The sequence below is a fragment of the Argentina silus genome (genome assembly GCF_951799395.1).
Source record: "Argentina silus genome assembly, chromosome: 7".
Taxonomy (NCBI): Eukaryota; Metazoa; Chordata; class Actinopteri; order Argentiniformes; family Argentinidae; genus Argentina; species Argentina silus.
This window is the reverse complement of record NC_139661.1, coordinates 15808634-15832869: the sequence shown is the minus strand read 5'-3', so window position 1 is coordinate 15832869 and position 24236 is coordinate 15808634. Positions and strand designations below refer to the sequence as shown.

Here is a 24236-nt window from a genome sequence, read left to right as displayed (position 1 = left end):
TTGTTTGTTTAGAATTACATTGTTTACAAACAATGGAGTAAAACAAGCTTATAATAAGTCATCTAAATCAGATCAGCACACCAATACCACAGCAGGTACAAAGGTACTGTACTATACATGACAATGGTTTTGTTTTCAAAGTGTTGCTCATACTGTTCATAAACATAATGTAATATACAAATGTGACATCGTCATTAAGTGTATACATATACCACAACAATGTATGTTTATTTTCTTTATTGAAATGAGAAAGAGTTTCTTTCTCACAAAAATCACAGCCACAAGTTGAATCTCCCCATACTAAAACTACAACACCATAACCATCTTTCAGCTTGTTGACAAACAAGCTGAAAGATCAATTGATCTGAATGATTGAATTGTGATACAGTAGTATAACTTTCAGCTATTCCAAAGTCAAACAACAATACTTTAGCACAGAGAGCGTGATTTACTAAGTATTTGCGCCATGGTGCATGCTGCACCTGTTTTTTTTCCACAGGAAATGAAACATGGAAGGTAGAGCAAAAGGGTACAACATTTAAGATAAGGAGGGAGACAATGAGATAAACCACAACAGAAAAAAATGTCAGCTTTCTTTTGGTCGTATATCCCATCTGAGTGCCAAAACATTTAGTAAATCAGGCCCTGAGGCCTTGCCTTGTTACAGCCTGCTTCTTCAGCCCAGACCACAGGACAGATACCTGGGCAGACAGGGCAGACTGGGACGGAGGAGGACGGAGGAGCACGTCAGGTCAGGACCATGTTCCACCACATCTTTATCTTATGGTTTACTGTGTCACACAGCTTAATAATTAATTAAGACGGTAAATAATAACACACGCTCACTGCTTGTACGGCCATCTGCCCTACTGGACAAGGAGCTTACAGACTGACTTCATCTGAGCAAGAAAATGTTCTGGTCAACTCATAGCAGTGGATGTGCAGCGGAGGCTGGTGGAGGTAGAAATCGGAGGACAGGCTTACTGTAATGCATGGAACGGAATAAGGAACGGTATCATTCCATTCCATGCATTACAATGAGCCCGTCCTCCGATTTCTACCTCCACCAGCCTCCCCTGCACACCCTGTAGGGCTGCAGACAGTTTGCTAGTTTGAAATGGTTGGTGCCAGCAAGAAGAGAATGTTTGCTCTCGCATCAAATTACATGGCCGAAGTTGAACAATGGGAATATGTACAGTAAGAACAAAATTTAATTTCGAATGAGGTCTTGGTCCACACCGTCCAGCAGCGTCATAGCTTCGGCTAACCAGAAGCGTAGACAGATAAGGTAAATGGCTCTTCTGTGACCTGTCCTCATTGAACCTCCTCCAGCAGCCTCTGGAGGTTTCTCTGAAGCTGAGGAGGTAGAGAACATTGAGAAGGGAGTACAGAGAATGTGAGCATAGACATAGAAAAAATCATTCTATTTATATAATGTGAGTGGGCCAATTGCCCTATGCAGGTTCATAACAGCTATATACAGCTTCTTCATTTTACAGTAGGTGATGATGATGGTGATGATGATGATGATGATTATGATGATGATGATGGATCATCACCATGACACCATCAAAAATCATCATCAGCAGCAGCAGCAGCATACTAACAATACTGTTGAGAAAAGCTACGCTCAAGGTTAATTTATGCTTCGTCAATCAACACTGCCGACAACTTTCGATCGACAGAGATAACGTCTAGTCGACACTGTTGGTGGGGTGTCTCACACCTTCTGAACTTCATTATGTTGCTGACGCCCTCATAGATCGTCTATGACAAGGCGAGAGCGACACCACATTTTTGTCGAGCGACGACATGTAGATCGACATGAAAAAGCATGAAAACAGCCTTAAGAACATGCAGGGTTCCCCACAAGCGCCAGACAGATCAGGTGCAGACACATCCCTAAAAGATGGGCTCATCTTACCACTGTCCTCTACCACAGATCACTTACTATAAATGTTTGATCAAGAAAAACAAGCCTGTCCTTGTGTTATAGAAGCTCTAGTTCAGCTTCGTGACAACACCGTGTGAAGAACGGGATTTCGCATGAACGGAAACAAAAGCAAAAAATGCCATCTACCTACCTTTTCCAATTTCATGAGGTTTAGGGAGAGCTCCGAGTAGATCTCAGCGTTCACCTCTGAGTTTGCTCTCAGATACTCATTTCTGGAATAGAAGTCATAGTGTGTTGTTGAAAAGTGCAGGTGCTCAGAACTCAAGAGCTTTTGAATTTCAGTTGGACTGCTGGAGGGGCGCTCAGTCCATGGAATGTGAAGTATGAAAAGAAGTTCTGGATGTCATGCTTTGACGAAGGAGCTTGCTCCGAAGCGCGTCAGCGTTTTTGAAGAGATCAAGTTTGCCTTCTATAACCTTATATATATATATATATATATATATATATATATATATATATATATATATATATATATGTATATGTATATGTATACTACAGATGAATATCCAAACTAATTGTAGTCAGGTGTGTGGAATGAGTTGAGGTGAGTTGAGGGTAATACGCAGTACTGTATGTGACCTATGACCTACGACCTTACTCATGCTGGGAGAACTCTGTCATGGACCCTAGAGTAGTCAACCTCTGCTCCAGAGACATGATCTTCAAGGCCATGTAACACGAAGACAACACGAGGACACACACTCTGCAAACACAACATATCAAATCAATCAATCAATCAATCAATCAAATCACAATTTAATCACACTTTACGGTAATAACCTTCCATGCAGAATATTAGGGGGGGGGGTTAACTCACAAGAATAAGTAGATGAACAGAAGGGTATTCAGAGACACAGGCTTCAGTGTTCTCAGGTCATATACAAGATCTGCTGGTTTGGCTGAACCTGCAATAAGGAAAAGTCCATCCAGAATCAAATCATCATACTTTGATGTGTCTGTACAAATGTCTGTCTTTTTCTAGTCTTTTCAAGTGTTCACCAGAAAAAGGAAACTTGGAGATTTCTGACTCAGCAACTTGTGCACCTCTGAGATCTCAAGATATCTCAGAATTAGCCAATAGGGAGCTCTACCCTGAATGCTACAGTAAATCTGGATGGAAGCTCAGAGTTTCCGGGGAGCACTTAAAAGCACCATTACTATATATACACTCACTGAGCACTTTATTAGTAACTCATGGTGGAGGTGGTGTAATGGGGTGGGGAATGTTTCTTGCCACATTTTGGGTCTGTTAATACCAATCAATCATTGCTTGAATGCCACCGCCTATTTGAGTATTGTTGCTGACCATGTGCGTGAGTGTATATTATTGTCTGTGAGTGTATATTATTGTACCAGTGAGTGTAGTGTGAGTGTATATTATTGTACCAGTGAGTGTAGTGTGAGTGTATATTATTGTACCAGTGAGGGTAGTGTGAGTGTAGAGAAACTGGTTACCGTTGTAGTTTGTCCCCTGTTGCTGCGGCTGTGTCTCTGTCGGGGGCTGGAGGTTGACCTCAGGGAGGACAGGAACCTCTCCGTGTTTCAACACGTCCAGGAACGGAGGATGGAGGTCAGGGAACTCTAGGAAGACATGAGGGGAAGACACTGTTACAGGGGAGGCTGGTGGGGGTAGAAATCAGAGGACGGGCTCATTTTAATGCATGGAATGGAATCGGGTATCAAACACACATCTCCACCAGCCTCCCCTGCACTGTTAATGTAGGTTTCAGTGCAGTATATTTAGTTTACCCCCAATAATGTACGATGCATGGCTTCAAGCATGTCGTCAATCATGTTTAACCACAAATGTGTGTAACCAACATGTAACAAACAAAAACATGTGTTATCATAAAGAGAGGACTTCATTATTCTCTTAACAACAACAACAAACAGGAGAGGAGGATGAGGTCAAACCTGCTATCTTCTCATAGTCGAGAGTCTGGGAGTCTGAACTGCTGCTCTCCTCCATGTCCTGTCTCCTCTGTCGCACGGCTCCATCCAGGTCACAGAAGTCAGCCTGGAACGTCTGAGGACACACAGCAGAGGGACAGGGGTTACACTCTGACTGACAGGAGGATGGTTCAGCTGTGAAGCTGTTCTCTGTAGATGAGGGGTCTGTGTGTGTGTGTGTGTGTGTGTGTGTGTGTGTGTGTGTGTGTGTGTGTCTGTGTGTGTGTGTGTGTGTGTGTGTGTGTGTGTGTGTGTGTGTGGGTGTGTGTGTGTGTGTGTGTGTGTGTGTGTGTTTCCACTGACCAGAGGAAAGTGTGATGGTCGTTCAGCTCTGAAGCTGTTCTCTGCAGACGAGGGGATGGGGCTGTTTCCTGGACTCTTCTCCTTAAACACAGGATGTTATTGAAGGCATATTCTCAGATTACCAGACTCAGGGTTCTTCCCAAAGAATGTTGCGCCCCCTTGTCTATTTGGCTTTGCCACAATGTCAACATTTCAGAGCAAATAAACAGATATTTCGTAATGATAGAGTAACTTAGGGAGAACCCTGCAGACTCATAACCCTACTGTAGGTGGCAATACAGTCAGCAATCAGTGGAGGCTGGGGAGGTAGAAATCGGAGGATGGGCTTGTCCTCGGATTTCTACCTCCACCAGCCTCCCCTGGTGGCAATACAGTAATGTACAGCTATGGAAAGAAGTCACTTGTGACATGATTGTGAACATGACACTCCTACCCCCCGGTGAACATTGACTAACAGCACAATGTGAAATGTCACAACAGACAATGGAGAGAATCACAGGGTAGCAACTTAACCTACCTCCAAATGGATACACACAGACATCAAGAATTTATAGGTTGTGTCTCGTGAAAGGAACGAACAAAACACATGCTGAAAAAAACAAAAAACAACAATGCACAAGTTTAGTCACAACTGTGACAGAACAATATCACAGGCCACTCAAATGGTCTGTGATTATAGATGTACTGTGTAACAATATGAACAATGTCATTAAAATGTCATAGCAGGTGTTGTTACCCTGTCATGGGTGGTGGCAATAACAAGTGCATTTGGCACTAAGATGGCAGTTTTGGATTTCTTAATGTTAGTCACCGAGACCACAGGTATGGCAATCTGGTAAAAGAGAGGAAAAACAAACAGCATTACCCGCTACTGCCTGGTGAACAGTCAACATGTTAGTATTGCATTAGTATTTAAAACAAACAGAACGTATCCTCTACTTCCTGGTGAACAGTTAAAATGGGGATGTCTCATATTTCATTAGTATTGCAAACAGACATGGATGAATGATACGTATTGCATCTTTCAAAGATGGGTACGGACAGTCGGACACTAAATGACGTTTAGGCTTTTTACTTTTAACTCTCCAAAACATACATTTACATTTTACATTTATGGCATTAAGCAGACGCCTTTATCCAAAGCGACATACAACAAATACATTTGTTTAAGTAAGTGAATCATCTATCCATCAGTCATCATAAGAAAAAGTAATCTATGCGAGGACCAGGGGCTGTTTTTATTTTACAGCAGAGAAAATTGTACAGGGGGGTAGTGGGGATGAAGAGGTCTTTAGGAGGGGCAGTTAAGATGTAGCCTGAAGAGATGGGTCTTCAATCTACGGCGGAAGATAGGTAGAGATACTATACTGAACAGGGATACAGGCTGTGTCGTATCGTTAAATATACTCAATTCATTTGCAATGAGATTGTACAGTACAGTCCAAGGCCATGTCTGGCCATCCAGTTAATTCTACCTTGGTGTCTTTGCCAAAGACCTTCGAGTGGAAACAGATCCAGTTGTCAGAGAAAAACAGCCTTCCCTGATAAAGCATGTCTTTTTGCAAGGCACAGGTGTAACCTTGGGAAAGAAAGAAGCCATTCAGAGAAAACCCTGCTGTGAGCACATTTCATATCAACAGGCAAAAGGCTACAGTCTCACTCTCCTCCAGTTCAGAATCACTAGGCCTATTGTTGTACGAGGCCTTGAGAAGTGTGACTTAAACCTTCAAACCAAAAAAACTGTAATTATTAAGACAGTTTAAGTTTGTGTGCACTTACTCTGTCTCACGAGTTCATCACTACTGATCTCTTTGAAGGTTTTGTGATACTGGGAATTGGTCTTGGAGAGCTGGAATGGGACAAACTGTTATTACTAGTAATAATCAATTAAAGTTAATTATATCATTAGATTACACTTGTACATGATCTTCTATTCAAAAGGTTGAATTCAAAGGTCACATCCATAATACTAACCTGACTATAGTGAGACTTCTTCCTCTCAAGCTTGGTCTGACCATCACTTTGTATTCGTGAGAGTAGTGAGGGGTCAAACGTCTGTGATCTATAAAAAGAAAACTATATAGAGTATATGACATTGCTTTCAAAACACAAAGTAGGTCACAATCACCAAAACACGTAGAATATGCAGTACAGCAGCGTTAACAGTATTTATTGTACATTGCATTCACGTCCAAAGTCTATTAAGTGAAGTCAAGTGTAATAAAGTTGTGGAAAGTGATATGTCAGCCACTATGGAAAACACCGTTTTTTCCCTAAAGAGACCTACCTCACAAGTACTGGTTTTCGCCTCCCAGGGATCTCCAGTTCGGTGTCCATCGCCAGGGGCTGTTCGGGAGACGGTCTCCCCTTCCTACCCGGTTTCTCCTCGCCTGCATGTTCAACGTCGGAACTGTAAGGCGTTTATTAAACATAATAAAGTGAGTCAAATGTATTTAAACACAATAAAGTCATTCAAACATGATCAGGTGATGTTACATGTTAATGTCATGCTGTATCCAATTCCAAAAAAGCTTTTGCCTGTTGCTTTTACTTGTACTCACATAGAATCCATCGAGAGTGGACATTCGGATAAATGTATTCGACGGACACTTGTAATCATCTCCTAATGCTTTCTTTTGCACATTCTCTAACTTCCTCGTGCGCTGCTTTGAGACTCTTGCTCGGTCATTACCGTTCGTTCGCTTCTTAGGATATTGTCGACCGGACCTGTGACAGGGAAAAGGCGAAGACTCGTTTTCTCACCTGCCCTCCTTTTCTTTCTCTCCGCCACTGAGAGGGCGGACTGGCCGCGGGCTCAGGTAACATGCTACGTCACCAATGAGGACTACTGGAATATGGTACTATATCGTGTACTGGGTCAAAATTGATATTACCCTACTTTCTGCCATATTTAGACATTGAATTTCATATTGTATTTTTGGTAATGCACTTTATCAAGGCATTGGTCTCACATTTTGTAATCTACATTATTCTATTAAATTATTATCTGAACTCAAACACTGATGTAACATGTAATCTGTATCAATTATTAGTATTTTCAAAATTATATTTATATAAGGTTAATTTTATGAACAGATCTTTTGAATAGTTTTTATTTATTTATAACCTTTATTTAACCAGGAAAAGTCTCATTGAGATTAAAAATCTCTTTTACAAGAGCGTCCTGGCCAAGACAGGCAGCAGCACAATTAACAGGGTTGCAGACTCAAAAAACATATTCGTCACAGGTCATCAACATCAGGGATCAAACAGGGGCAATATGAATCAGCTAAAACATCTACAACCAGATGTACCTGCCTCCAAGTCATTTAGAATTACTTTAAATGCATCCAGTGAGACCAGCTCCCGAAGATTCAGGTAATTTTGCAACTGAATCCAAGTAGAGGGAGCAGCATACTTAAACACCCTTTTCCCAGACTTTAGGGACAGATAGTAGGTATATGTCCTGGGAGCAAAGACAACATCTTCCCATACTTTTCTGAAGGATGTAGATCCGTAGGTAAGATGGAAGCAGACCAAGAATAGCCTTTTAAATAAAAATATGCTAATAATTAAGTCTACGGGTGGAAAAGGTAGACCATCCAACCGAGCATACAGAGAGCAATACTGAGTAAGGGCTTTGAAATGTGTAATAAACCTCAGTGCTCCATGGTAGACAGTATCCAGCGTGTGTAGGCATTGTGAAGATGCATGCATGTAGATAACATCGCCATAGTCCAGCACAGACATAAAGGTGGCAGCAACAACTTCAGTTTTTTCACCAATTTCTGAATGTGAGGCTTAAAAGAGAGAGAATCATCAATTACAATTCCTAGATATTTGTATTGAGACACAGACTCAATCTCAGAGCCCTGAAAAGTGGTGATAGATAGAAGGTTCAGTGGCTTTGATTTTGAATTTGAAAACATTATGAGTTTTGATTCGTCAGCATTCAAAAAACTTTTAAGTCACACAAGGTACATTGTACAGTATTAAAAGCAAGTTGTAGCTGACGAAGAGTTTTGTTTTTATGACCAACACAATGTGTTATCCTATAAGCCTCCTTCCTCTGTCCTCTGTTATTTACCAACAATTGACAAGCCAAAGTCCCTTCAGTTGTGTGTAAACAGAAGTGGCACTGCACTTTGAAACACAAATACACTTCTGTTGAAATCCTCTGAATAGCCAACTTTTCTCTTTGGTATTCTAATGGTGCCCTGCCCATTGAGACCTGAAAGACGTATAGTCTTGATTTGTTAAATAAGAATTATGCTCAGAGATAAAGGGATGATGATCATCTTGGAAACCTATGTTCTGATTTACATTACCTATAAATGTAGATATGAAACTGTGAAGAAAAACTTGCTTGCAAAAATCATAGCGTTTAATCACTGACATTTTTCTTCACATTTTGGTGTTTTCTACTCCTCCTGCACCTGCAGTCACAACATCAGGTGTGGAAACACCTCCATTATGAATGTAAACACAAAGCGAAAAGCAGACACACACACACACACACACACACACACACACACACACACACACACACACACACACACACACACACACACACACACACACACAGGAGAGGTTAGATAGCCTACCGATTTTGGGACACAGACATAGTTCTAGGTGGGACCACCAGACCAGAACTTGTTGGTTTGGTTCCACCGTTCCTCCTTTTCAGTTCAACTGATGTTCGGCCGTTGGAGTAAACAGAGTTATCATAGTTGAAGTATTTTTCCATTGGAGAGAGAGAGAGAGAGAGAGACAGACAGAAAGACAGACAGACAGACAGACAGACAGAGACAGAGATAAACAGAGAGACAGAGAGACAGAGAAACAAAGACAGAGACAGAGACAGAGACAGAGTAGCCTAACCCACTGATTGTGAGTGTGCTACATGCTGTCCTGTTGAACTGGTGAGAGGTCTCTGCCTCCTGTTCCAGATGTCTTATCAGCTAGTAAGTGATTGACTACTGGTGTGCTGTAGTGGAAAATGTCCCAGTTAAAGACATTTTGACTTTGTTATCTTGTTATCATTGGACTGGAAATCACTGGTGATTTACATAGTCATGAATCTTTAGCAAAGGACTGACATAATGATTATTGACGATCATTAGAGACCAGAGCATTGTGTGCTCACTCTCAGAGAATGTCTCTGTCTGCCCTATGAGTGGTAGCCTACATAGGCCGCATGAAATCTATGTATTTATCACAATGTAACATAGCTGTTTAGAAATGATTTCAGCAATTTGATGTGGTCTCCTTTGTATAATATTGTTACTGCAGAGGTAGGACAAAATCACATGAAATCAATGAGAATCCCTTACTTAAAGGGACACCATGAGTGACTATTGACAGGACTGGTGTTGTTGTTATATAGGCCTCCCTGGTTCATTCCCCAGTTGAGAGGTGAATCTTATTGTTTGCTAGCTGTTAGTCTGGTTGTGGCAAACTGTATTCTACAATGTGATGGGGCTTGACAAGGGGGTGGGGGGGGGAATCGATAGTTTGTTAGTGGTCTGACACAGTTGCTGGGATGCAAGGCCCCGTAGATGGAAGACAATGGTTGTCAAGAGGTCTATCTGTCAACATGGCGGACTCTCAGGATGACATTCAGGATAGAGTCACATTGGAGAGAAGGAAATGTGGTTTATTCAGGTTGGACATGTTTGCAGCCAAATGTAGTCAAACAATATATACTATTCAAATATATGATGATGTAAATCCATTATGTTTAAATATACAAATATCTGGATTAGTAAAAAATATAGGTTACACCCTTGTTTGTACAGTAGCACATAATATTAGAATACTCACATATTGCCTAGGCCTACTGCAGGGGTGGCTGGTGGAGGTAGAAATCGGAGGACGGGCTCACTGTAATGCATGGAACGGAATGAGGAATGGTATCAAACATGCGTGTTTGATACCATTCCTCGTGATTGATACCTTTCCTCAGTCCATTCCATCCATTACAATGAGCCCGTCCTCCGATTTCTACCTCCACCAGCCTCCACTGGCCTACTGGGTGCTTTTTATTACAGTTAAGGGGACAGTTACAAATGACCTATAGGCCTGTATATTGAGCTATTTTGCTCAACCAACTCTTAGCCCATGGAGAATATAATACCATGAAGCACTTTTGATTCAGCAAATATTATATTCGTGAGAATAAATCTTGATATAAGTATTGATTAGATCGGGGGGCTTTACTGAACCCATTACTTTCACTTTACAGCACCAATAGGGCAACTCTTCAGATCCAGAACAAAGCATAGGCCTAAACATGGTTGAGTGGCCTATGTTGGTCCACTTTAAATCTGACTATGCCCTCCTATTGTGAGGACAGGGGTCCTATCACCGTTTTCTGTCAGAATTAATCTCTATTGGATGTCAGTCTCTTTCACACTTGAGAAGAGTGATAAGCCAAAAGCAATTGAAACGCCGGTTATGGCTATGGTCGTTGGCGGGATATATTGCGGTAGGCAATTTGATGATTGACTGGAATGCTGATTTGGACAGAGATCGACAAAGACTTGAGATGAATCGGTTTTTGAAAGGGAAAAATGGGGCGATGACGGATTGCGGGGAGCTGTCCGGTCTCTCAAACGCCGACAACGCCGTATCAGACCGACTAACATTCCCCTCCGTTCAAATCCAGGGGAATTTCGGCAAAGAGTCGAGGAAATGCCGACTGAAAAGGAGCAATAAAACTTGTAAAGATTCGGATTCGGAGACATCGCTCCTCGCCCTGTGTGGCATCGCTGGGATATGCAGCAGCGGCGGTAAACGGCAGGAAGCTCAAGGACGCCCCGGCGAGGCATTGGAAATGAATTCAGCACTGGGCCAAGCGGTCAGCAACCCAAACACCGGTGATGTAAGCGCTGCTTTATGCGCCAAAGGCAAAGAGGAAAAAAAGGGGAAAAATCTCATCAGGGGCTGGAAAAGGGAGAGGGATGCTGTCAGGACGAGGAGAGAAAAACACAATGATGGGCGAACGAGTCCTGTCTTCAATTCTCTACCTGAGCATGTATGCGCCGTTGGAAGCAGAGAGAACCCGTGTCATTGTGCAGACGACGGTATGGGAGACATCACCAAAAACGCTTTGGATTGTGGAATAAAGGGAGGAAGCGCTATTGTTGTGAGGAAGAATGACGACACTAGCACACCGTCAAAGAAACAGAGAACAGAAAAGGTAAGCCGTTTACTGCTTATAGCCAACGATTAAACACAAACAATCACATAACATCTATCACAACAACTCAATTATGTGCAATTATCTTTTCAGATGAGAGGTAGGGAGGCTAATAGGATTGTCCTTCGGCAGATGCTAGGTCAATAAGGTAATGAAGATAGATATATATATGCATTGTAATCACACGAATCCTTATTCACAGCATTCACATCAGCTGTTCAAGAAAGCAGAAAGGCCCAGCTCAGTCCGGGCCATAACCGTATACCCCCAAAATATTCTGAATGGATAAACACATAGACTGATTAGGCACATTGATGTACAGTAGTAGCAAATCAACTGGCTGACTATTATTTACAGTGTCTGATGGTGCCACTCTTTTAACAATGCAGACACTGTTAATGTGCTGTAATCAATAATACAACGACAAGGGGTTGCCTTAAGCGTACTGTACTATACAGGTCAGTCATGCAGCCAGAAAGGTTTGGTGTGGAATGATAAGCTGCGCTGAGGGTAATAAAAGGCCAGAGAATAATGACAATGAAAAATTACAGCCTACTCAGATTTGAGCTCGGGGAATTGATAGCCAACACAATGTAATCACACATACCAGATGCAGCCATATTAGATTGTTCATCTACTATAGTATCTTACTCTACTGTACTGTAAGTAGAATTCTGAAACTCTTAAGCAATTTCATCATAGGTGGGTTTTGTCAGGTAATTATTATTGTTTTTTCATTTAGGTAATGATATCATAATTATAGTTCAGATATGTTTATCTTTACCATTATAATTACTTTTCTTCTGAATTGGATTCAAGCGATTATAATATATTTCATTTATATTCATTGTACTGTATGCAACCAAAGTAACTGACTAATTCATTATAATTAACATTTTACATATTTACATCAATATTATAATTATTATCAATGTGGAAAAGGGTTGTGCCATTGAATGGTTAGTTGTTATACAGTATTTTTTATTTCTAATACAATTCTAGAGCCCTACAACCATTAAATATCTACCTGGGTCTTAAGACCTAATATGTGGTAGACATGTACGCTTGAGTACACTGTTGATGTTGTTGGTGTAATCTCAGTTATCATAAGGTAGGAGGAGGCACAAGTGCTGTCAGCTATCAGTGGTGCTCACTCAGCACTATGTGGAGAGGAGTGTGTGAACGGTAGCCATCTTTCTTTGCTTCCTTCCTCCTCTTGGCTCCCAGCCCCTCACAGTGCTGCATATTAAAATTATACACACAGACACACACGCACACGCACACACACACACACACACACACACACACACACACACACACACACACACACACACACACACACACACACAGCCACACACACACACACACACACACACACACACACACACACACACACACACACACAAACACACACACACACACACACACACACACAAACAGCCACGGGCTCTTAACAATGGAGGCCTGTGGTGCTGTCATGGGTGTATTGTCAGGTAATATGAATCCACAATAGAGTAAAGCGGTGTTTCTCTGGTTTCCTATAAGTGGTCAATGTCATAGAGTTGTTTATGTTGATGGGAATGGGATGGGATGTCTGAGGAGGAAGGGAGGAAAAGGAGGGAGGATGAGAGGGAGGGAGGGTATGGAACTGCCTTCCCAGAGCACAGGAGGGCCGGCAACAGCAGCAGTCTTTGTTTTGGTCCCAAAGCTACTGTAGCCCTGCATGCGATCAGATAAGAACAAGAAACTACTTTGTTGTAATGATTTCTCTTTCTTATCACATGACGTAATCCAACACAATTCCTGTGGGTTAAAAGACGCATGCGTTTACATTAAAAATTATACAGTCTGTACTCCCGGAGGTTAAAACATGCTTGCATTGAGCTTTGAGAGTACGTGCACAAATCTAAATTACAAACTGAAAGGCAATTATGCATTGTTTTGTTATCGTACAACGCTCATAATCTTTGATAGCTGATCTACAGAACATCTTGTACAGAATGTAATCATTAAACTGGGAAAATAATTATGGCTATGATTCACACATTCATTCATTTTATTAAGTATCCATCGTATAAAATGATACAATCTATTCTCGCAAGGGGTACAGCTGTGACTACATGGAGCTATGAGACTACAACAATCATTCTAAATTGCAAACTGAAAGGCAATTATTTATTCTCTTGCAATTGTACATCACAAAAACACCTTTCACAGAATCTTATCATTAAGCTGCTTAAATGATCATGCCTGTGATTAATACAATTGCCAATTTGAGAATGAACGGATGTCACATTTATCACATAGTGAATGATGAGTTTCCATTTGATTAAATATCCCTCATGAACACTTCAAATGTGATTTTAGATTGCAGAGCATTTTCCTCTGTTAATATCCTTTATGAATTAAAGCTGTGTAACACTGTAAGCAAAGTATGATAGTGATGTCCTGAAACACCCCAGGTTGGTAAAGCTGAAGAGTCAGAGGTCATACTCTCCCTACCTCCCTCTATTCCTCCCTTCCTACCTCCCTTCCTCCCTTCCTACCTTCCACCCTTCCTACCTTCCTCCTTCCCTCCCTCCTTCCCTCCGTCCCTTCCTTCTTTCCTTCCTTCCTTCCTTCCTTCCTTCCTTCCTTCCTTCCTTCCTTCCTTCCTTCCTTCCTTCCTTCCTTCCTTCCTTCCTTCCTTCCTTCCTTCCTCCCTCCCTCCCTCCTTCCCTCCCTCCCTCCCTACCTTCCTTCCTACCTCCCTCCCTTCCTCTCTACCTCCCTTCCTCCCCTCCTCCCTTCCAGGTGGATCCAATGTTCACAGTGCCTGCCCCCCCACTCCCCGGCCCCCCAGGCCCGGTGTCCAACGCCCAGTTCTCCCCAGCGTCCCCCCCCTCCAAGCAGCTCCTGGTGAGGACCCGGTCCATAGGCACCAGCACCCAGGATGCAGGGGGGGCTGACGGGGACGCCTGCTGCCTGGGACCCTGCCAACCGGGCACCAGCGTCAACCTTGAGGGCATCGTGTGGCACGAGACAGAGGAAGGTGAGGAGAAGGCCTTTCGCTAAAACTTTCTATGAGGCTTTATAACTCATTATAGGCATGTATGATGCCTTATAATGTCTTCATAATATATCATAACATGTTATGTCTGTCTATAAGAAATGTGTTTAAAGTGACGTAAAATGTCTTGTAATAACTCAGGGGGTCTTTGGTACAGTTTACTTGGCTTTAATAGCTCTCTCTGTTTTACTCCAAAATCCCGGGGTTGATATATACCAGGGCAGGGGTCCATTTTGATTCACTCAATCAATGCAAGAGGTCAATTTAAATTATATGAATTAATTGATACATCCATAGATTGTCATGAAAAACAATGGCTTTCGTCAATGATAATTAACAATGGCTTTCGTCAAATTCGTCAAATTTCTTTTCACTTTTTGCGTGAATTAAACCCAACCCTGACATGTACAATACAGTACATCATCGACTACACCGTTCTACCTAAAACGGTTCTTTGGCTGTCCCTGTTGGAGAACTCTTTAAGGAACCATTGTGGGTTCCTTGTGGAACCCTTTTGTTCTCCCACAGGGACAGCTGAAGAACACTTATGGAACCCTTTTTTCTAAGTGTATGGAAGAGAGGATGTCGCTGATACCAGTAGGTAGGGCACACTGAATCAGCTGAGGAGTTATTAACAGCAAGTAGATACACTGTACCATATTAATATTCATGATCTGAGAAATGTGTCTTGCAAAGATGTAAACAAAACAGAATATTCAGCAACTGAAACTGAGAGGATTCATTTGATCCAGTTCTAGTGGGGAGACTAGAGCCACCTCTCTGTTTCACTCGAGGGGTATACAGTACAGTCGTGTCTCTTATGAAAAAGCATTCCGGCTCTGCTATGCACTACCAGTTCTGGGTGCAAGTGATTTGTGAGCCAGAAGATGTGGTTGTATCCTAGCCTGGTTTTAATTAAGGCTCTGCTGAAGTAACAACAAAAGCACAGGGGAATACATACATCTGATGTTTGCTGTGTTTTATAAGAGGGTCTATTTTTCACTTTGTGTCTATTTGAAGTAGGAGGTTTTAGCTGATTTTATTAGAGAGCTCTACCAGGGGACTTCCCCATCGAGGCGGCATGAAGACTGGATCACCTTCTTCAGTTAGTGTCGGGGGGTTGCGGTGACGCCTAGTGCATATTGATTAAGCAAATGCTAATTGCGACCACCATCTTAACGTCCCCGGCTGAGACCTAGCGTTTGATGAATGCATATCAAAATGCAATAGCAGAGCTCATTATAATTGTCGGATTAACAAAGCAGATTTCTGTGTCTGTAGGCTATGTGTGGTTCACGGTTTTCAGTGTTCACTTTTAAGATAATGTGGCAGGATTGTCGTCCATAAGGTTGGATAACAGCCACAATATTTCATAAGATGTTATTGTATAGAGTCACTCAAATGAAAGTGCTGTTTGTTTATTCAGTCACCACCAGTGTCTAATTGGTAGAGTAACATAACACCTATTTGATATTTCACTGCTAAGCAGTGTTGGTAAATCACTGAGAGGGTAATTGCTTTTGGAAATGTCAGATGGTCTTTGAGTAAAAGCAGACAGCACACTGCAGACAAGAACCATACGAGCTTGTTGATGCTGTGCTGGTCAGAGCAGGCCTCTGAAAAACAATAAAAGACGATGGTTGGTCACATATTTGCAGCCATTTCTAAAGTATTTTGATTTCTGCAGGTGTCCTGGTTGTCAACGTGACATGGAGGAAGAGGACCTACGTGGGGACCTTGTTAGACTGCACCAAACATGACTGGGCCCCACCCAGGTAATACAGATCATAGACAACATACTGTATACTTAAACAGTACATAATCAAGGATTCATACATAAAAGGACTTAATGAATATGTATGATGATAATTAGCATATTTTGTCTTTTTCATGAAGAGAGTGATTTTTAATGTGTTTTTGCATGCCATTGTTAAAGAAGGTGTTCTGTAACCATGTGTATATTTTTGTGACTATAACACACCTCCTGTCTTCTTCTTCTTCTTCTTCTTCTTCTTCTAGGTTTTGTGAGTCACCCTCCAGTGACCCTGAGATGCCAGGTGGGCGTGGCCGCGGTAAACGGATGCGATTGGCTATCCCTGAGCGACCTTGCATTGACCCCGGTCTTCCCAAGGTCAGAGGACTGCCACACAAGAGCCGAGGAGGGGGTGGAGCAGGGGCTATACACAAGGTGCCTGTTTTACTGGTTTTATACAATAGATCCACTAATTGCCTTTAAAGCCACAGTCTGTACATTTTCTATTCATTTCAGATTATGAGACGCACCCCTTTGTTCATGAACAATAACCAAAACAATGAGGACTATTTTTTTGTCAGTGGCCAACTGTTTGATTATATGAATAAATTACGGATTTTGTCATCTGTTTTTATATGTTGTTGTTTTACAGTATATGCTTTGTAAATCTTTTGACTTTTGTGTGCATTTTTAACTGCGATTTGATGTATATAAAGTGCTCTGCAAATAAAGGTTAATTTTCACCCTCAGGGCCGCAGGGCGAGCCTCAACCTGATCAACAACTGCAGGACTCCGCCCTTCTTCACGGTCGAGGAGATCAAAACCACCACCTCCCTCACGTCTGGCAAACGGAAAACCAAACCTCCCGCTGACCTCGACCTGAGCTTAGTCTCTGAGGACGTCAAGAACGGGAATGGGAAGAGGATGCGCGCCAAGTCCCGGAGCGCTCCATCGACTCCGCAGGGAAAGTCAGATCCGACGTTCCTGGATCCGCCATGCACCTCTCCCATCCTGATTGACTGCCCCCATCCCAACTGCAACAAGAAGTACAAACACATCAATGGGCTGCGCTACCACCAGACGCATGCCCACCTGGAGGAGGACAGGAAGGTGGAGTTTGAGGCGGAGAGCGAGGACAGACTGTCGGACTGCGAAGAGTCTCTCAGTAACATGACATTTGACTGCTCAGAGACTGTCACTAACACCTCATCCAAGAAGCCCAGCCCCCTCTACAGGGTGACCACTGTCGGCTCTCCTAAGAACAGGCGGTTGTTGATCAATAGCGACCACAGTCCCACCGCCCACTCCAAAACCAGGAGGAACTCATTGATCAAGGAGGGACTTATTGATGACCTGAGTAACCTGCCGATCATCTCCAACATGACTGTGGTGCTGGAAAACTGTCTGGTCACGGATAGGAACTCCTCTGTGGAGATGCCGAAGCTGGAGGCTGAGGGCTTTATCGATAAGAAAGGAGTTTGTGACAAAGGCAAAAAGGCAAATGGAAAAGTGGAGAAGTGTTTGTCTAAATCCAGAACCAACAGGCCCATTGCTCCCGCCCCGGCCCCCCCAAAACTGATAGCCATCCCCAACGCTGCGTACCCCACTAACACTAACAATAGCCCAACAGAACCCGTTCCCCAGCAAACCTCCCCTATGGCCGCTGTTCCCCTCGCTGCATCAACAACAACAACAACAACAACATCAACATCAACAATAACAACCAAGAACCTCTCGCTGAAACCCATCAAACCAAAGCTGAGCATCGTGGTGGAGCCCAGTCAGGTGAAAGCAACACTAGTCACATGTAAAGAAAGCAGGAAGAAAGAGAAGAAGAGATCAAAGGACAAACACAACAAAGACGCCAGCAGGGCCGCCAACGGTGACAACAACAACATAATTCAACTAAAGATAGAGGATGTAACAAAGATGGCGGGAAAAGAACCCCCCGGAAGCCTTCTGAAAGAACATTTGAGTAAACAGGAAGTAGGGAACGGTCTTACGGAATCTCAGGAGAGTAGAATGGCCATTATCAGAGCTGAGGCTGATAAGGTTTACACCTTCACCGACAACGCTCCCAGTCCCTCAATAGGCAGCTCTTCTAGAATGGACTGTGGAAGTTTAACAGGAGGAGATGGCAGCACCACCAAGACTAACAGCCCTGCGTACTCAGACATCTCCGACGCAGGGGATGATGGTGGGTCAGACTGTCGTTCAGACTCAACGAGGTCTAAAGCCAGCTCAGTCTCGGAGGTCAACATCAACAACACCCCAACCTCCGCCAAGACCTCCCCGGCTGTGTCAGCTCCTCCACCAGGGCCGGTCACTAAAGACCCCCAGTCCCCCTATTACCACGGATACGACCCCTATTATCTCCAGGGTTACATGCAGACCGGCCAATCAAATGCCACCGCTGCTTTCCACAAGAGCTCCTCCACTCCTCACGACAACAAAAGCAAGAAGGAAGACCCGTTGAAGGAGGCCAACGAGGAGCTAAAAAACACTCATGACTTTGCGGACTCTAAGAAGACCGACGCCATACTGACCTCCAGTTCTCAGTCGCAGCTCCAGTTGGCTATGACGCAGACGCAGACCGCCCTGGCCCAGTCTCTGTACTATGGGCAGTACGCCAGGGGACTCTACATGGACCAGAAACTCCTCATGGCGTCTAAGTGTTGTGACCAGCAGCAGCAGGGGAGCAAACAGAGAGGAGGTGGTCAGGTTAACAGAGAGCCAGATGAGATGAAACACATTATGACCTCTAGTGCTGCTGTGTTGTCTAAAGGGACTGACACTGTCAAGGCCTGCTGCTCCAAACCGGGCCTCTCCTTCGTAGAGATGGAGGACAGACCACTGACTCTGACCTCACAGCACGGGAAACAGACGCTCGTCAACGCTATGGCGATGACAGACAACCAGGGCCTTGTCAAAGACAGTGATGACATGAAATCACCAAATAATCAGACAGAACTGGACTCAAATGTATCATTTTCCAATGTAAGTTTTTCATTCTGTCTTTAGTTGTTCTTGATGTTTGGTATGTAAGACTGTTGTGGGAAAGAGGTCTTTAAACAGGTTGTTGGTTCAGTATGTAAAGCTTTAGTGAGGATGGAGGAAACATGTTTATAATATTTTGTGGTGTAGATGAGATGTACTTTTGCATAATTTGTTTTTAACAAAGTTCGGAGATACAGAGGAGGCAGGGATGTTTAATTTGAATCTATTTATTTCTAACTATACATGTGAACCTTTTAACATATCTAAATAAGAGGAACCATTTCAACAGCAAATTTGCTTTTGATATGATATGAGTGTCCATTCATATGCGTTTTGATGGGTTGGTTTGTCTTTTCACACTGGGAATTGAATGAATGAATTGAATTGTGAATGAATTGAATTGAATGAATTGGATTGAGTCACAGGGATTAACTGGTACTGAATGAAATAATTGAAGCCAAATCCCATCACAACCAACCACTTTTCCTCATCGATTTACTGTAGCCTTCAGAAGTCCACCTCTGGGGCCGTGCAACTCAGGCCAAATACATGGAGCAGCATCAGGCTGAAGAGATGAACCAGATATCAGAAGAGTTAGACGCTGACAGGCCACAGGACTGGGATGTTCAGGTACTACCATCAGAACCAGGGGCTAAGACGGTACTGGAACTTAAAAAGACCAAGAACCAGGTCCAGAACCAGGACACGCCCACAGCAGACATAGAGGACTGTGATAGGCTAGAGGAGCAGGAAGAGGACGAACAGGAGCCAATGGGGGTTGTGTCTGACGACTCCCAGAGTACCAGAGCGGCGGTGTCACCACCTATCACCCCCCAGCAGCCCTACATCCAGTACCAGCACTCCTACCCCTACCTCCAGATGTGTGATGCAGGCAGCAGCTCCTACAGGGTGATGTCACCCACTCTGGTTCACAACTACCCAGGTAAGTTCTCCATAATCATGGAGGAAAGATTAATGAGGTTGGTGATAGTTACAGTTGGCGATCAGGGGAGAAATCGGAGGACGGGCTCATTGTAATGCAAGGAATGGAATGAGGACTTATAATGGTATATTGGTATATACTATACCCAAATAGTATTATTATCTGGCTAGTAGATAGACACCAGTGGAGGCGGGTGGAGGTTATACAGCTGGGGAGGCTGGTGGAGGTAGAAATCGGAGGACGGGCTCATTGTAATGCATGGAATGGAATGAGGAATATTCCATTCCATGCATTACAATCAGCCCGTCCTCTGATTTTTACCTCCACCAGCCTTCCCTGATCGACCCTGTGTATACTTAGAATAATTTTTTTCTGAAGTGTGTTTTTGTGGGATGTAGGATGGTTGTACAGTAGCTACTCTAAATGATATTTACATATATCGGTTAGATTCTAGAGTTGTGTTTTGCACACGCTAGGTTTCCACTACCCTCTGTATGGGAAGACGGCAGGCAGAGAGGAGTCGGATGTGTCCCAGAACTGTCGTAGCTCCAGCAGCAAGCCCACCAGCGAGTCAACAGCCCTGGAGCTGCTGCAACAGCACCACAACCTGGCCTATCACGGCAAGTCTCCTGCGGTGAGTGGTGTGTAGCAGAGGTGATCCGTTCCTGGGTCTCACGCATGGAAGACCCAAGCATCTACCATTAGACCAAGAGGACATCCTCAAAGTCTGGGGGCAAGACTTGAGTTTATATTACTCAGGCCAGGGCTACCTCATCATGAGAATGTGATTCTAAATCACTTCTGCTACAGTAGCTGGCTGGGAGGAGAGACACTCACACAGGAGATGCGGAGCAGGAGATTGATGAAATAAATGACTAGATCAGTGGAGGCTGGTGGAGGTAGAAATCGGAGGATGGGCTCATTGTAATGCATGGAATGGAGAATGCATTCGTTCAATTTCTGCTTCCACCAGCCTCCCCTGGACCAGTTATAACATCAGTTTATGGTCAAAGGGAAGGAGATTGAATATATAGACTCTGAAATTCAGGTATAACTCATTTACTGAAGAACATATGAAATGAATACAATTATAATATACAGAACCGTTGTAAACAACACACAGAGCATTATTATCACACAATCTGAATACACAGACAATGATTTTAGTGAAAGTCTACTGATGTTTCTTCCACAGCCCGGTGAAAAAGGCTCCCCTGAGGGAGAGAGGGAGACGGAGCGGGAGAGGAACCATGCTCCCTTCGCCAGGCACCTCCACACACACCACCACACACACCTGGGGATGACCTACCCTCTCATGTCAGGGCAATACGACCTCTATCAAGGTAGGCTAAACAGCCCCTCAATTATGTTTTTCATCTCACATAATTCATCGTAAGACGTTGTTGTTGTGTTGGTGAATGACTGGAGCCCATGCTCATTCTTTTCAGACAGAGTTATATTATTATATTATTCTAATTCTGTATATATAGGCTACCTATTAAGTTTTCACAAAATGTAAACAAAAATGTACTGCTATACAATATTATATTGTATTGTTGACTGTTGTTGAGTGAGGAGCATGATCCCAAAGCATTTCACGATGTCAATTACGGCATCTTGTATGTGATGTACGTGACAAATTGCATTTCATTTTATTTTGATTTGATTTGCTCTGTGGTCTGTCCTCTGCAGGGTTGAGTTCTAGAGGCCTGGTCCCCAGCCAACAGGTACCAGGACACTCATCGACAACTGGTAGGTCACTTGTCATCACACAGCCCAGGCTGGCTGGCCCATGGCCAACGACCATCACAGAGCTACTGTATGATACTGATGTACTGTTCTTACATTCTGACTCCAACTCTGTGGCTCAGCGCCAAGGGAGGCTGGTGGAGGTAGAAATCAGAGGATGGGCTCATTGTAATGCATGGAACAGATGATTTGGAATGAGCCCGTCCTCTGATTTCTACCTCCACCAGCCTCCCCTGCTAAGCATTTCCTACAAAGCTATTAACATATACCAATTTTGTGGCCCAACATTTCTATTTGTATTTAACCTTTATTTATACAGGGAGATAAATATAGGTTGACAAGAACTACCATGAGTTAGCTTTTTAGTTTATTTGTGAAATGTGCTTTCCATGCTGCACTGTACTGTACGTTATGTTTGTTAATGTTAAATCTGAAACCAACCCAGATGTTTGCTTTGATTGTACGCTGTGTTAAGTCTGCTTACAATCTAAGCAGAACTACATTAATATGAATAACAGAACAACATGACATAAACAGAGAATAATAATCACTTTTATTATGTTGTTAGTGACAGTTATTTATATGTGAGAAGTGTTTTTCATGTTGTATTTGAAATATGTTTGTCTATGGTCTCTCTCTCTCCCTCTGCAGAAAATGAAGGGAAGAAGTAAACCATGTGACTGGCTCACATGAGGAAGATTTACAGACATCAATTCCATGGTGTTATAATTCATCGCCTCTATGGGAGGCACAGACCAGAGCTGGGGTCTCTTCACTTTCAATTCACTACATTCAGCGGATTCATTGAACGTCAATTCATGAATTGATAAGCCCATATAGAACAATATATGGGCGACGATTATTCAATTGAATTTTCATGTCATCCTCCTGAATTTACTGAATTTACCTTGAATTGACCCCATCACTGGCAGAGAGCTGTTTCATTTCTTATTATTAATCAAAGTTTTATAAGCTTCACGGAGCAGTGGTATTGTAATATTGGTGGAGATATGTATTATTAAGTAAAACAACTTTCAAGTATTTTGCATTTGGATGCCTGTCTGAAAAAAACAACAACAAGTGATTTAATCCCATAGTGTCATAGAAGCTGCCATAAATGGCCATGTTACAAACTTTATATGCACATTTTATTGTAGTGTAATCATATGATTGAATGTACTGAGGAATTGCAATATCCCAATGTCTTTTTTTTCCCATTGGGAAACTGCAGTAGAACACTTAAGTACAAGAGTCTATTAAAAGTGGTCCTTCCTATAGTGATGAACTACATGTGTATCCTGTACTTGACTGTAGCCACCTGTTGATTGTATTGTCTTATGGGAGAGTAAATCTTCACATTTTCCCCAGTGCCATATAGAATTGTGGCAGGGGAGGCTGGCGGAGGTAGAAATTGGAGGACGGGCTCATTGTAATGCATGGAAAGGAATGAGGAATAGTGTCAAACATGAGTGTTTGATACCATTCCTGTTTGATACCATTTCTCATTCCATTCCATGCATTACAACAAGCCCATCCACCGATTTCTACCTCCACCAGCCTCCCCTGTGGTGTATATATTCTGTATATAATCATGATGGCAGAGTATTTACATGCTTATGTATGTATGTTTGTTTGATTTCATTTAAATGCATTGTATGGTGATCTACACACCACGTCATGTGCATAACTGTAGTTTAAGTGGTTGTTTTATTACTTGAATTAGTGCTACAAACTCTGTTTACAAGTGTTTGACATCTTGAGGGACACTCTTCAACAAGGTTACCCGATCAACTAACTCACCCACACAGTGTCAAGTTGCTTTGAAATGGATTACACATTGAAACTGCAGTTGCTTTTTTATACTGTATATGCCTTAATTCATATGTTTGGCAATCAGAATTAAAGAAAAGGATGTTTATATAACATCTTGTGTTTTGTCTGCTTTATCCTAATGGAATTGCCCATAAGAAATGTCATCCTCATCCTTACTGGGAAAAATATGTTTGTTTCTCTCTGCCTCTTGCAAATTATTTCCTGCTTATTAAATTAAAGGGGGCGGGGGATTAGGTTTAGCATGACAGAGGAGGGAAGTCTCTTGACTTGTAAAAGATAATATGCAGAAGTCTCTGCCCTGTGTCATGTGTTTGTGTTTATTTTAAATATATTGATTTGACCTCATATTAAGCATATTAAGTACACATTTAAGTGTTTCAGTGTTTTCCACTGCTACAAACATCAAAGAATTTCTATTTATTTTGTTAAACACCCACCGCCCTTAACACACCTGCTGTTCACCTCTCATGACAGCAGAGGGTGGTAGAGGTCTGTCTACGTCTA

At 42.7% G+C, this 24236-nt stretch overlaps 2 protein-coding genes across 2 annotated transcripts; one reads left to right on the top strand and one right to left on the bottom strand.

The window, feature by feature from the left end:
- Positions 1-1101: 1101 nt before the first annotated feature.
- Positions 1102-6921, bottom strand: gramd2b (GRAM domain containing 2B). Its single transcript, XM_083673618.1, has 14 exons — positions 6769-6921; positions 6495-6617; positions 6182-6269; positions 5987-6056; positions 5683-5786; positions 4944-5039; positions 4725-4796; positions 4208-4288; positions 3869-3980; positions 3410-3535; positions 2772-2859; positions 2553-2657; positions 2085-2166; positions 1102-1356 (listed from the first exon to the last, which is right to left on the bottom strand). Exons 1-14 carry the CDS (start codon positions 6825-6827, stop codon positions 1315-1317), a joined length of 1248 nt encoding a protein of 415 aa, XP_083529744.1. The 5' UTR covers positions 6828-6921; the 3' UTR covers positions 1102-1314.
- A 4046-nt stretch (positions 6922-10967) lies between these two features.
- On the top strand, positions 10968-22570 carry znf608 (zinc finger protein 608; the record flags this gene model as incomplete). Its single annotated transcript, XM_083673963.1, has 10 exons — positions 10968-11408; positions 14202-14439; positions 16145-16232; positions 16477-16645; positions 16961-19207; positions 19712-20150; positions 20627-20784; positions 21346-21493; positions 21843-21902; positions 22551-22570. Exons 1-10 carry the CDS (start codon positions 11043-11045, stop codon positions 22568-22570), a joined length of 3933 nt encoding a protein of 1310 aa, XP_083530089.1. The 5' UTR covers positions 10968-11042.
- Positions 22571-24236: the final 1666 nt, after the last annotated feature.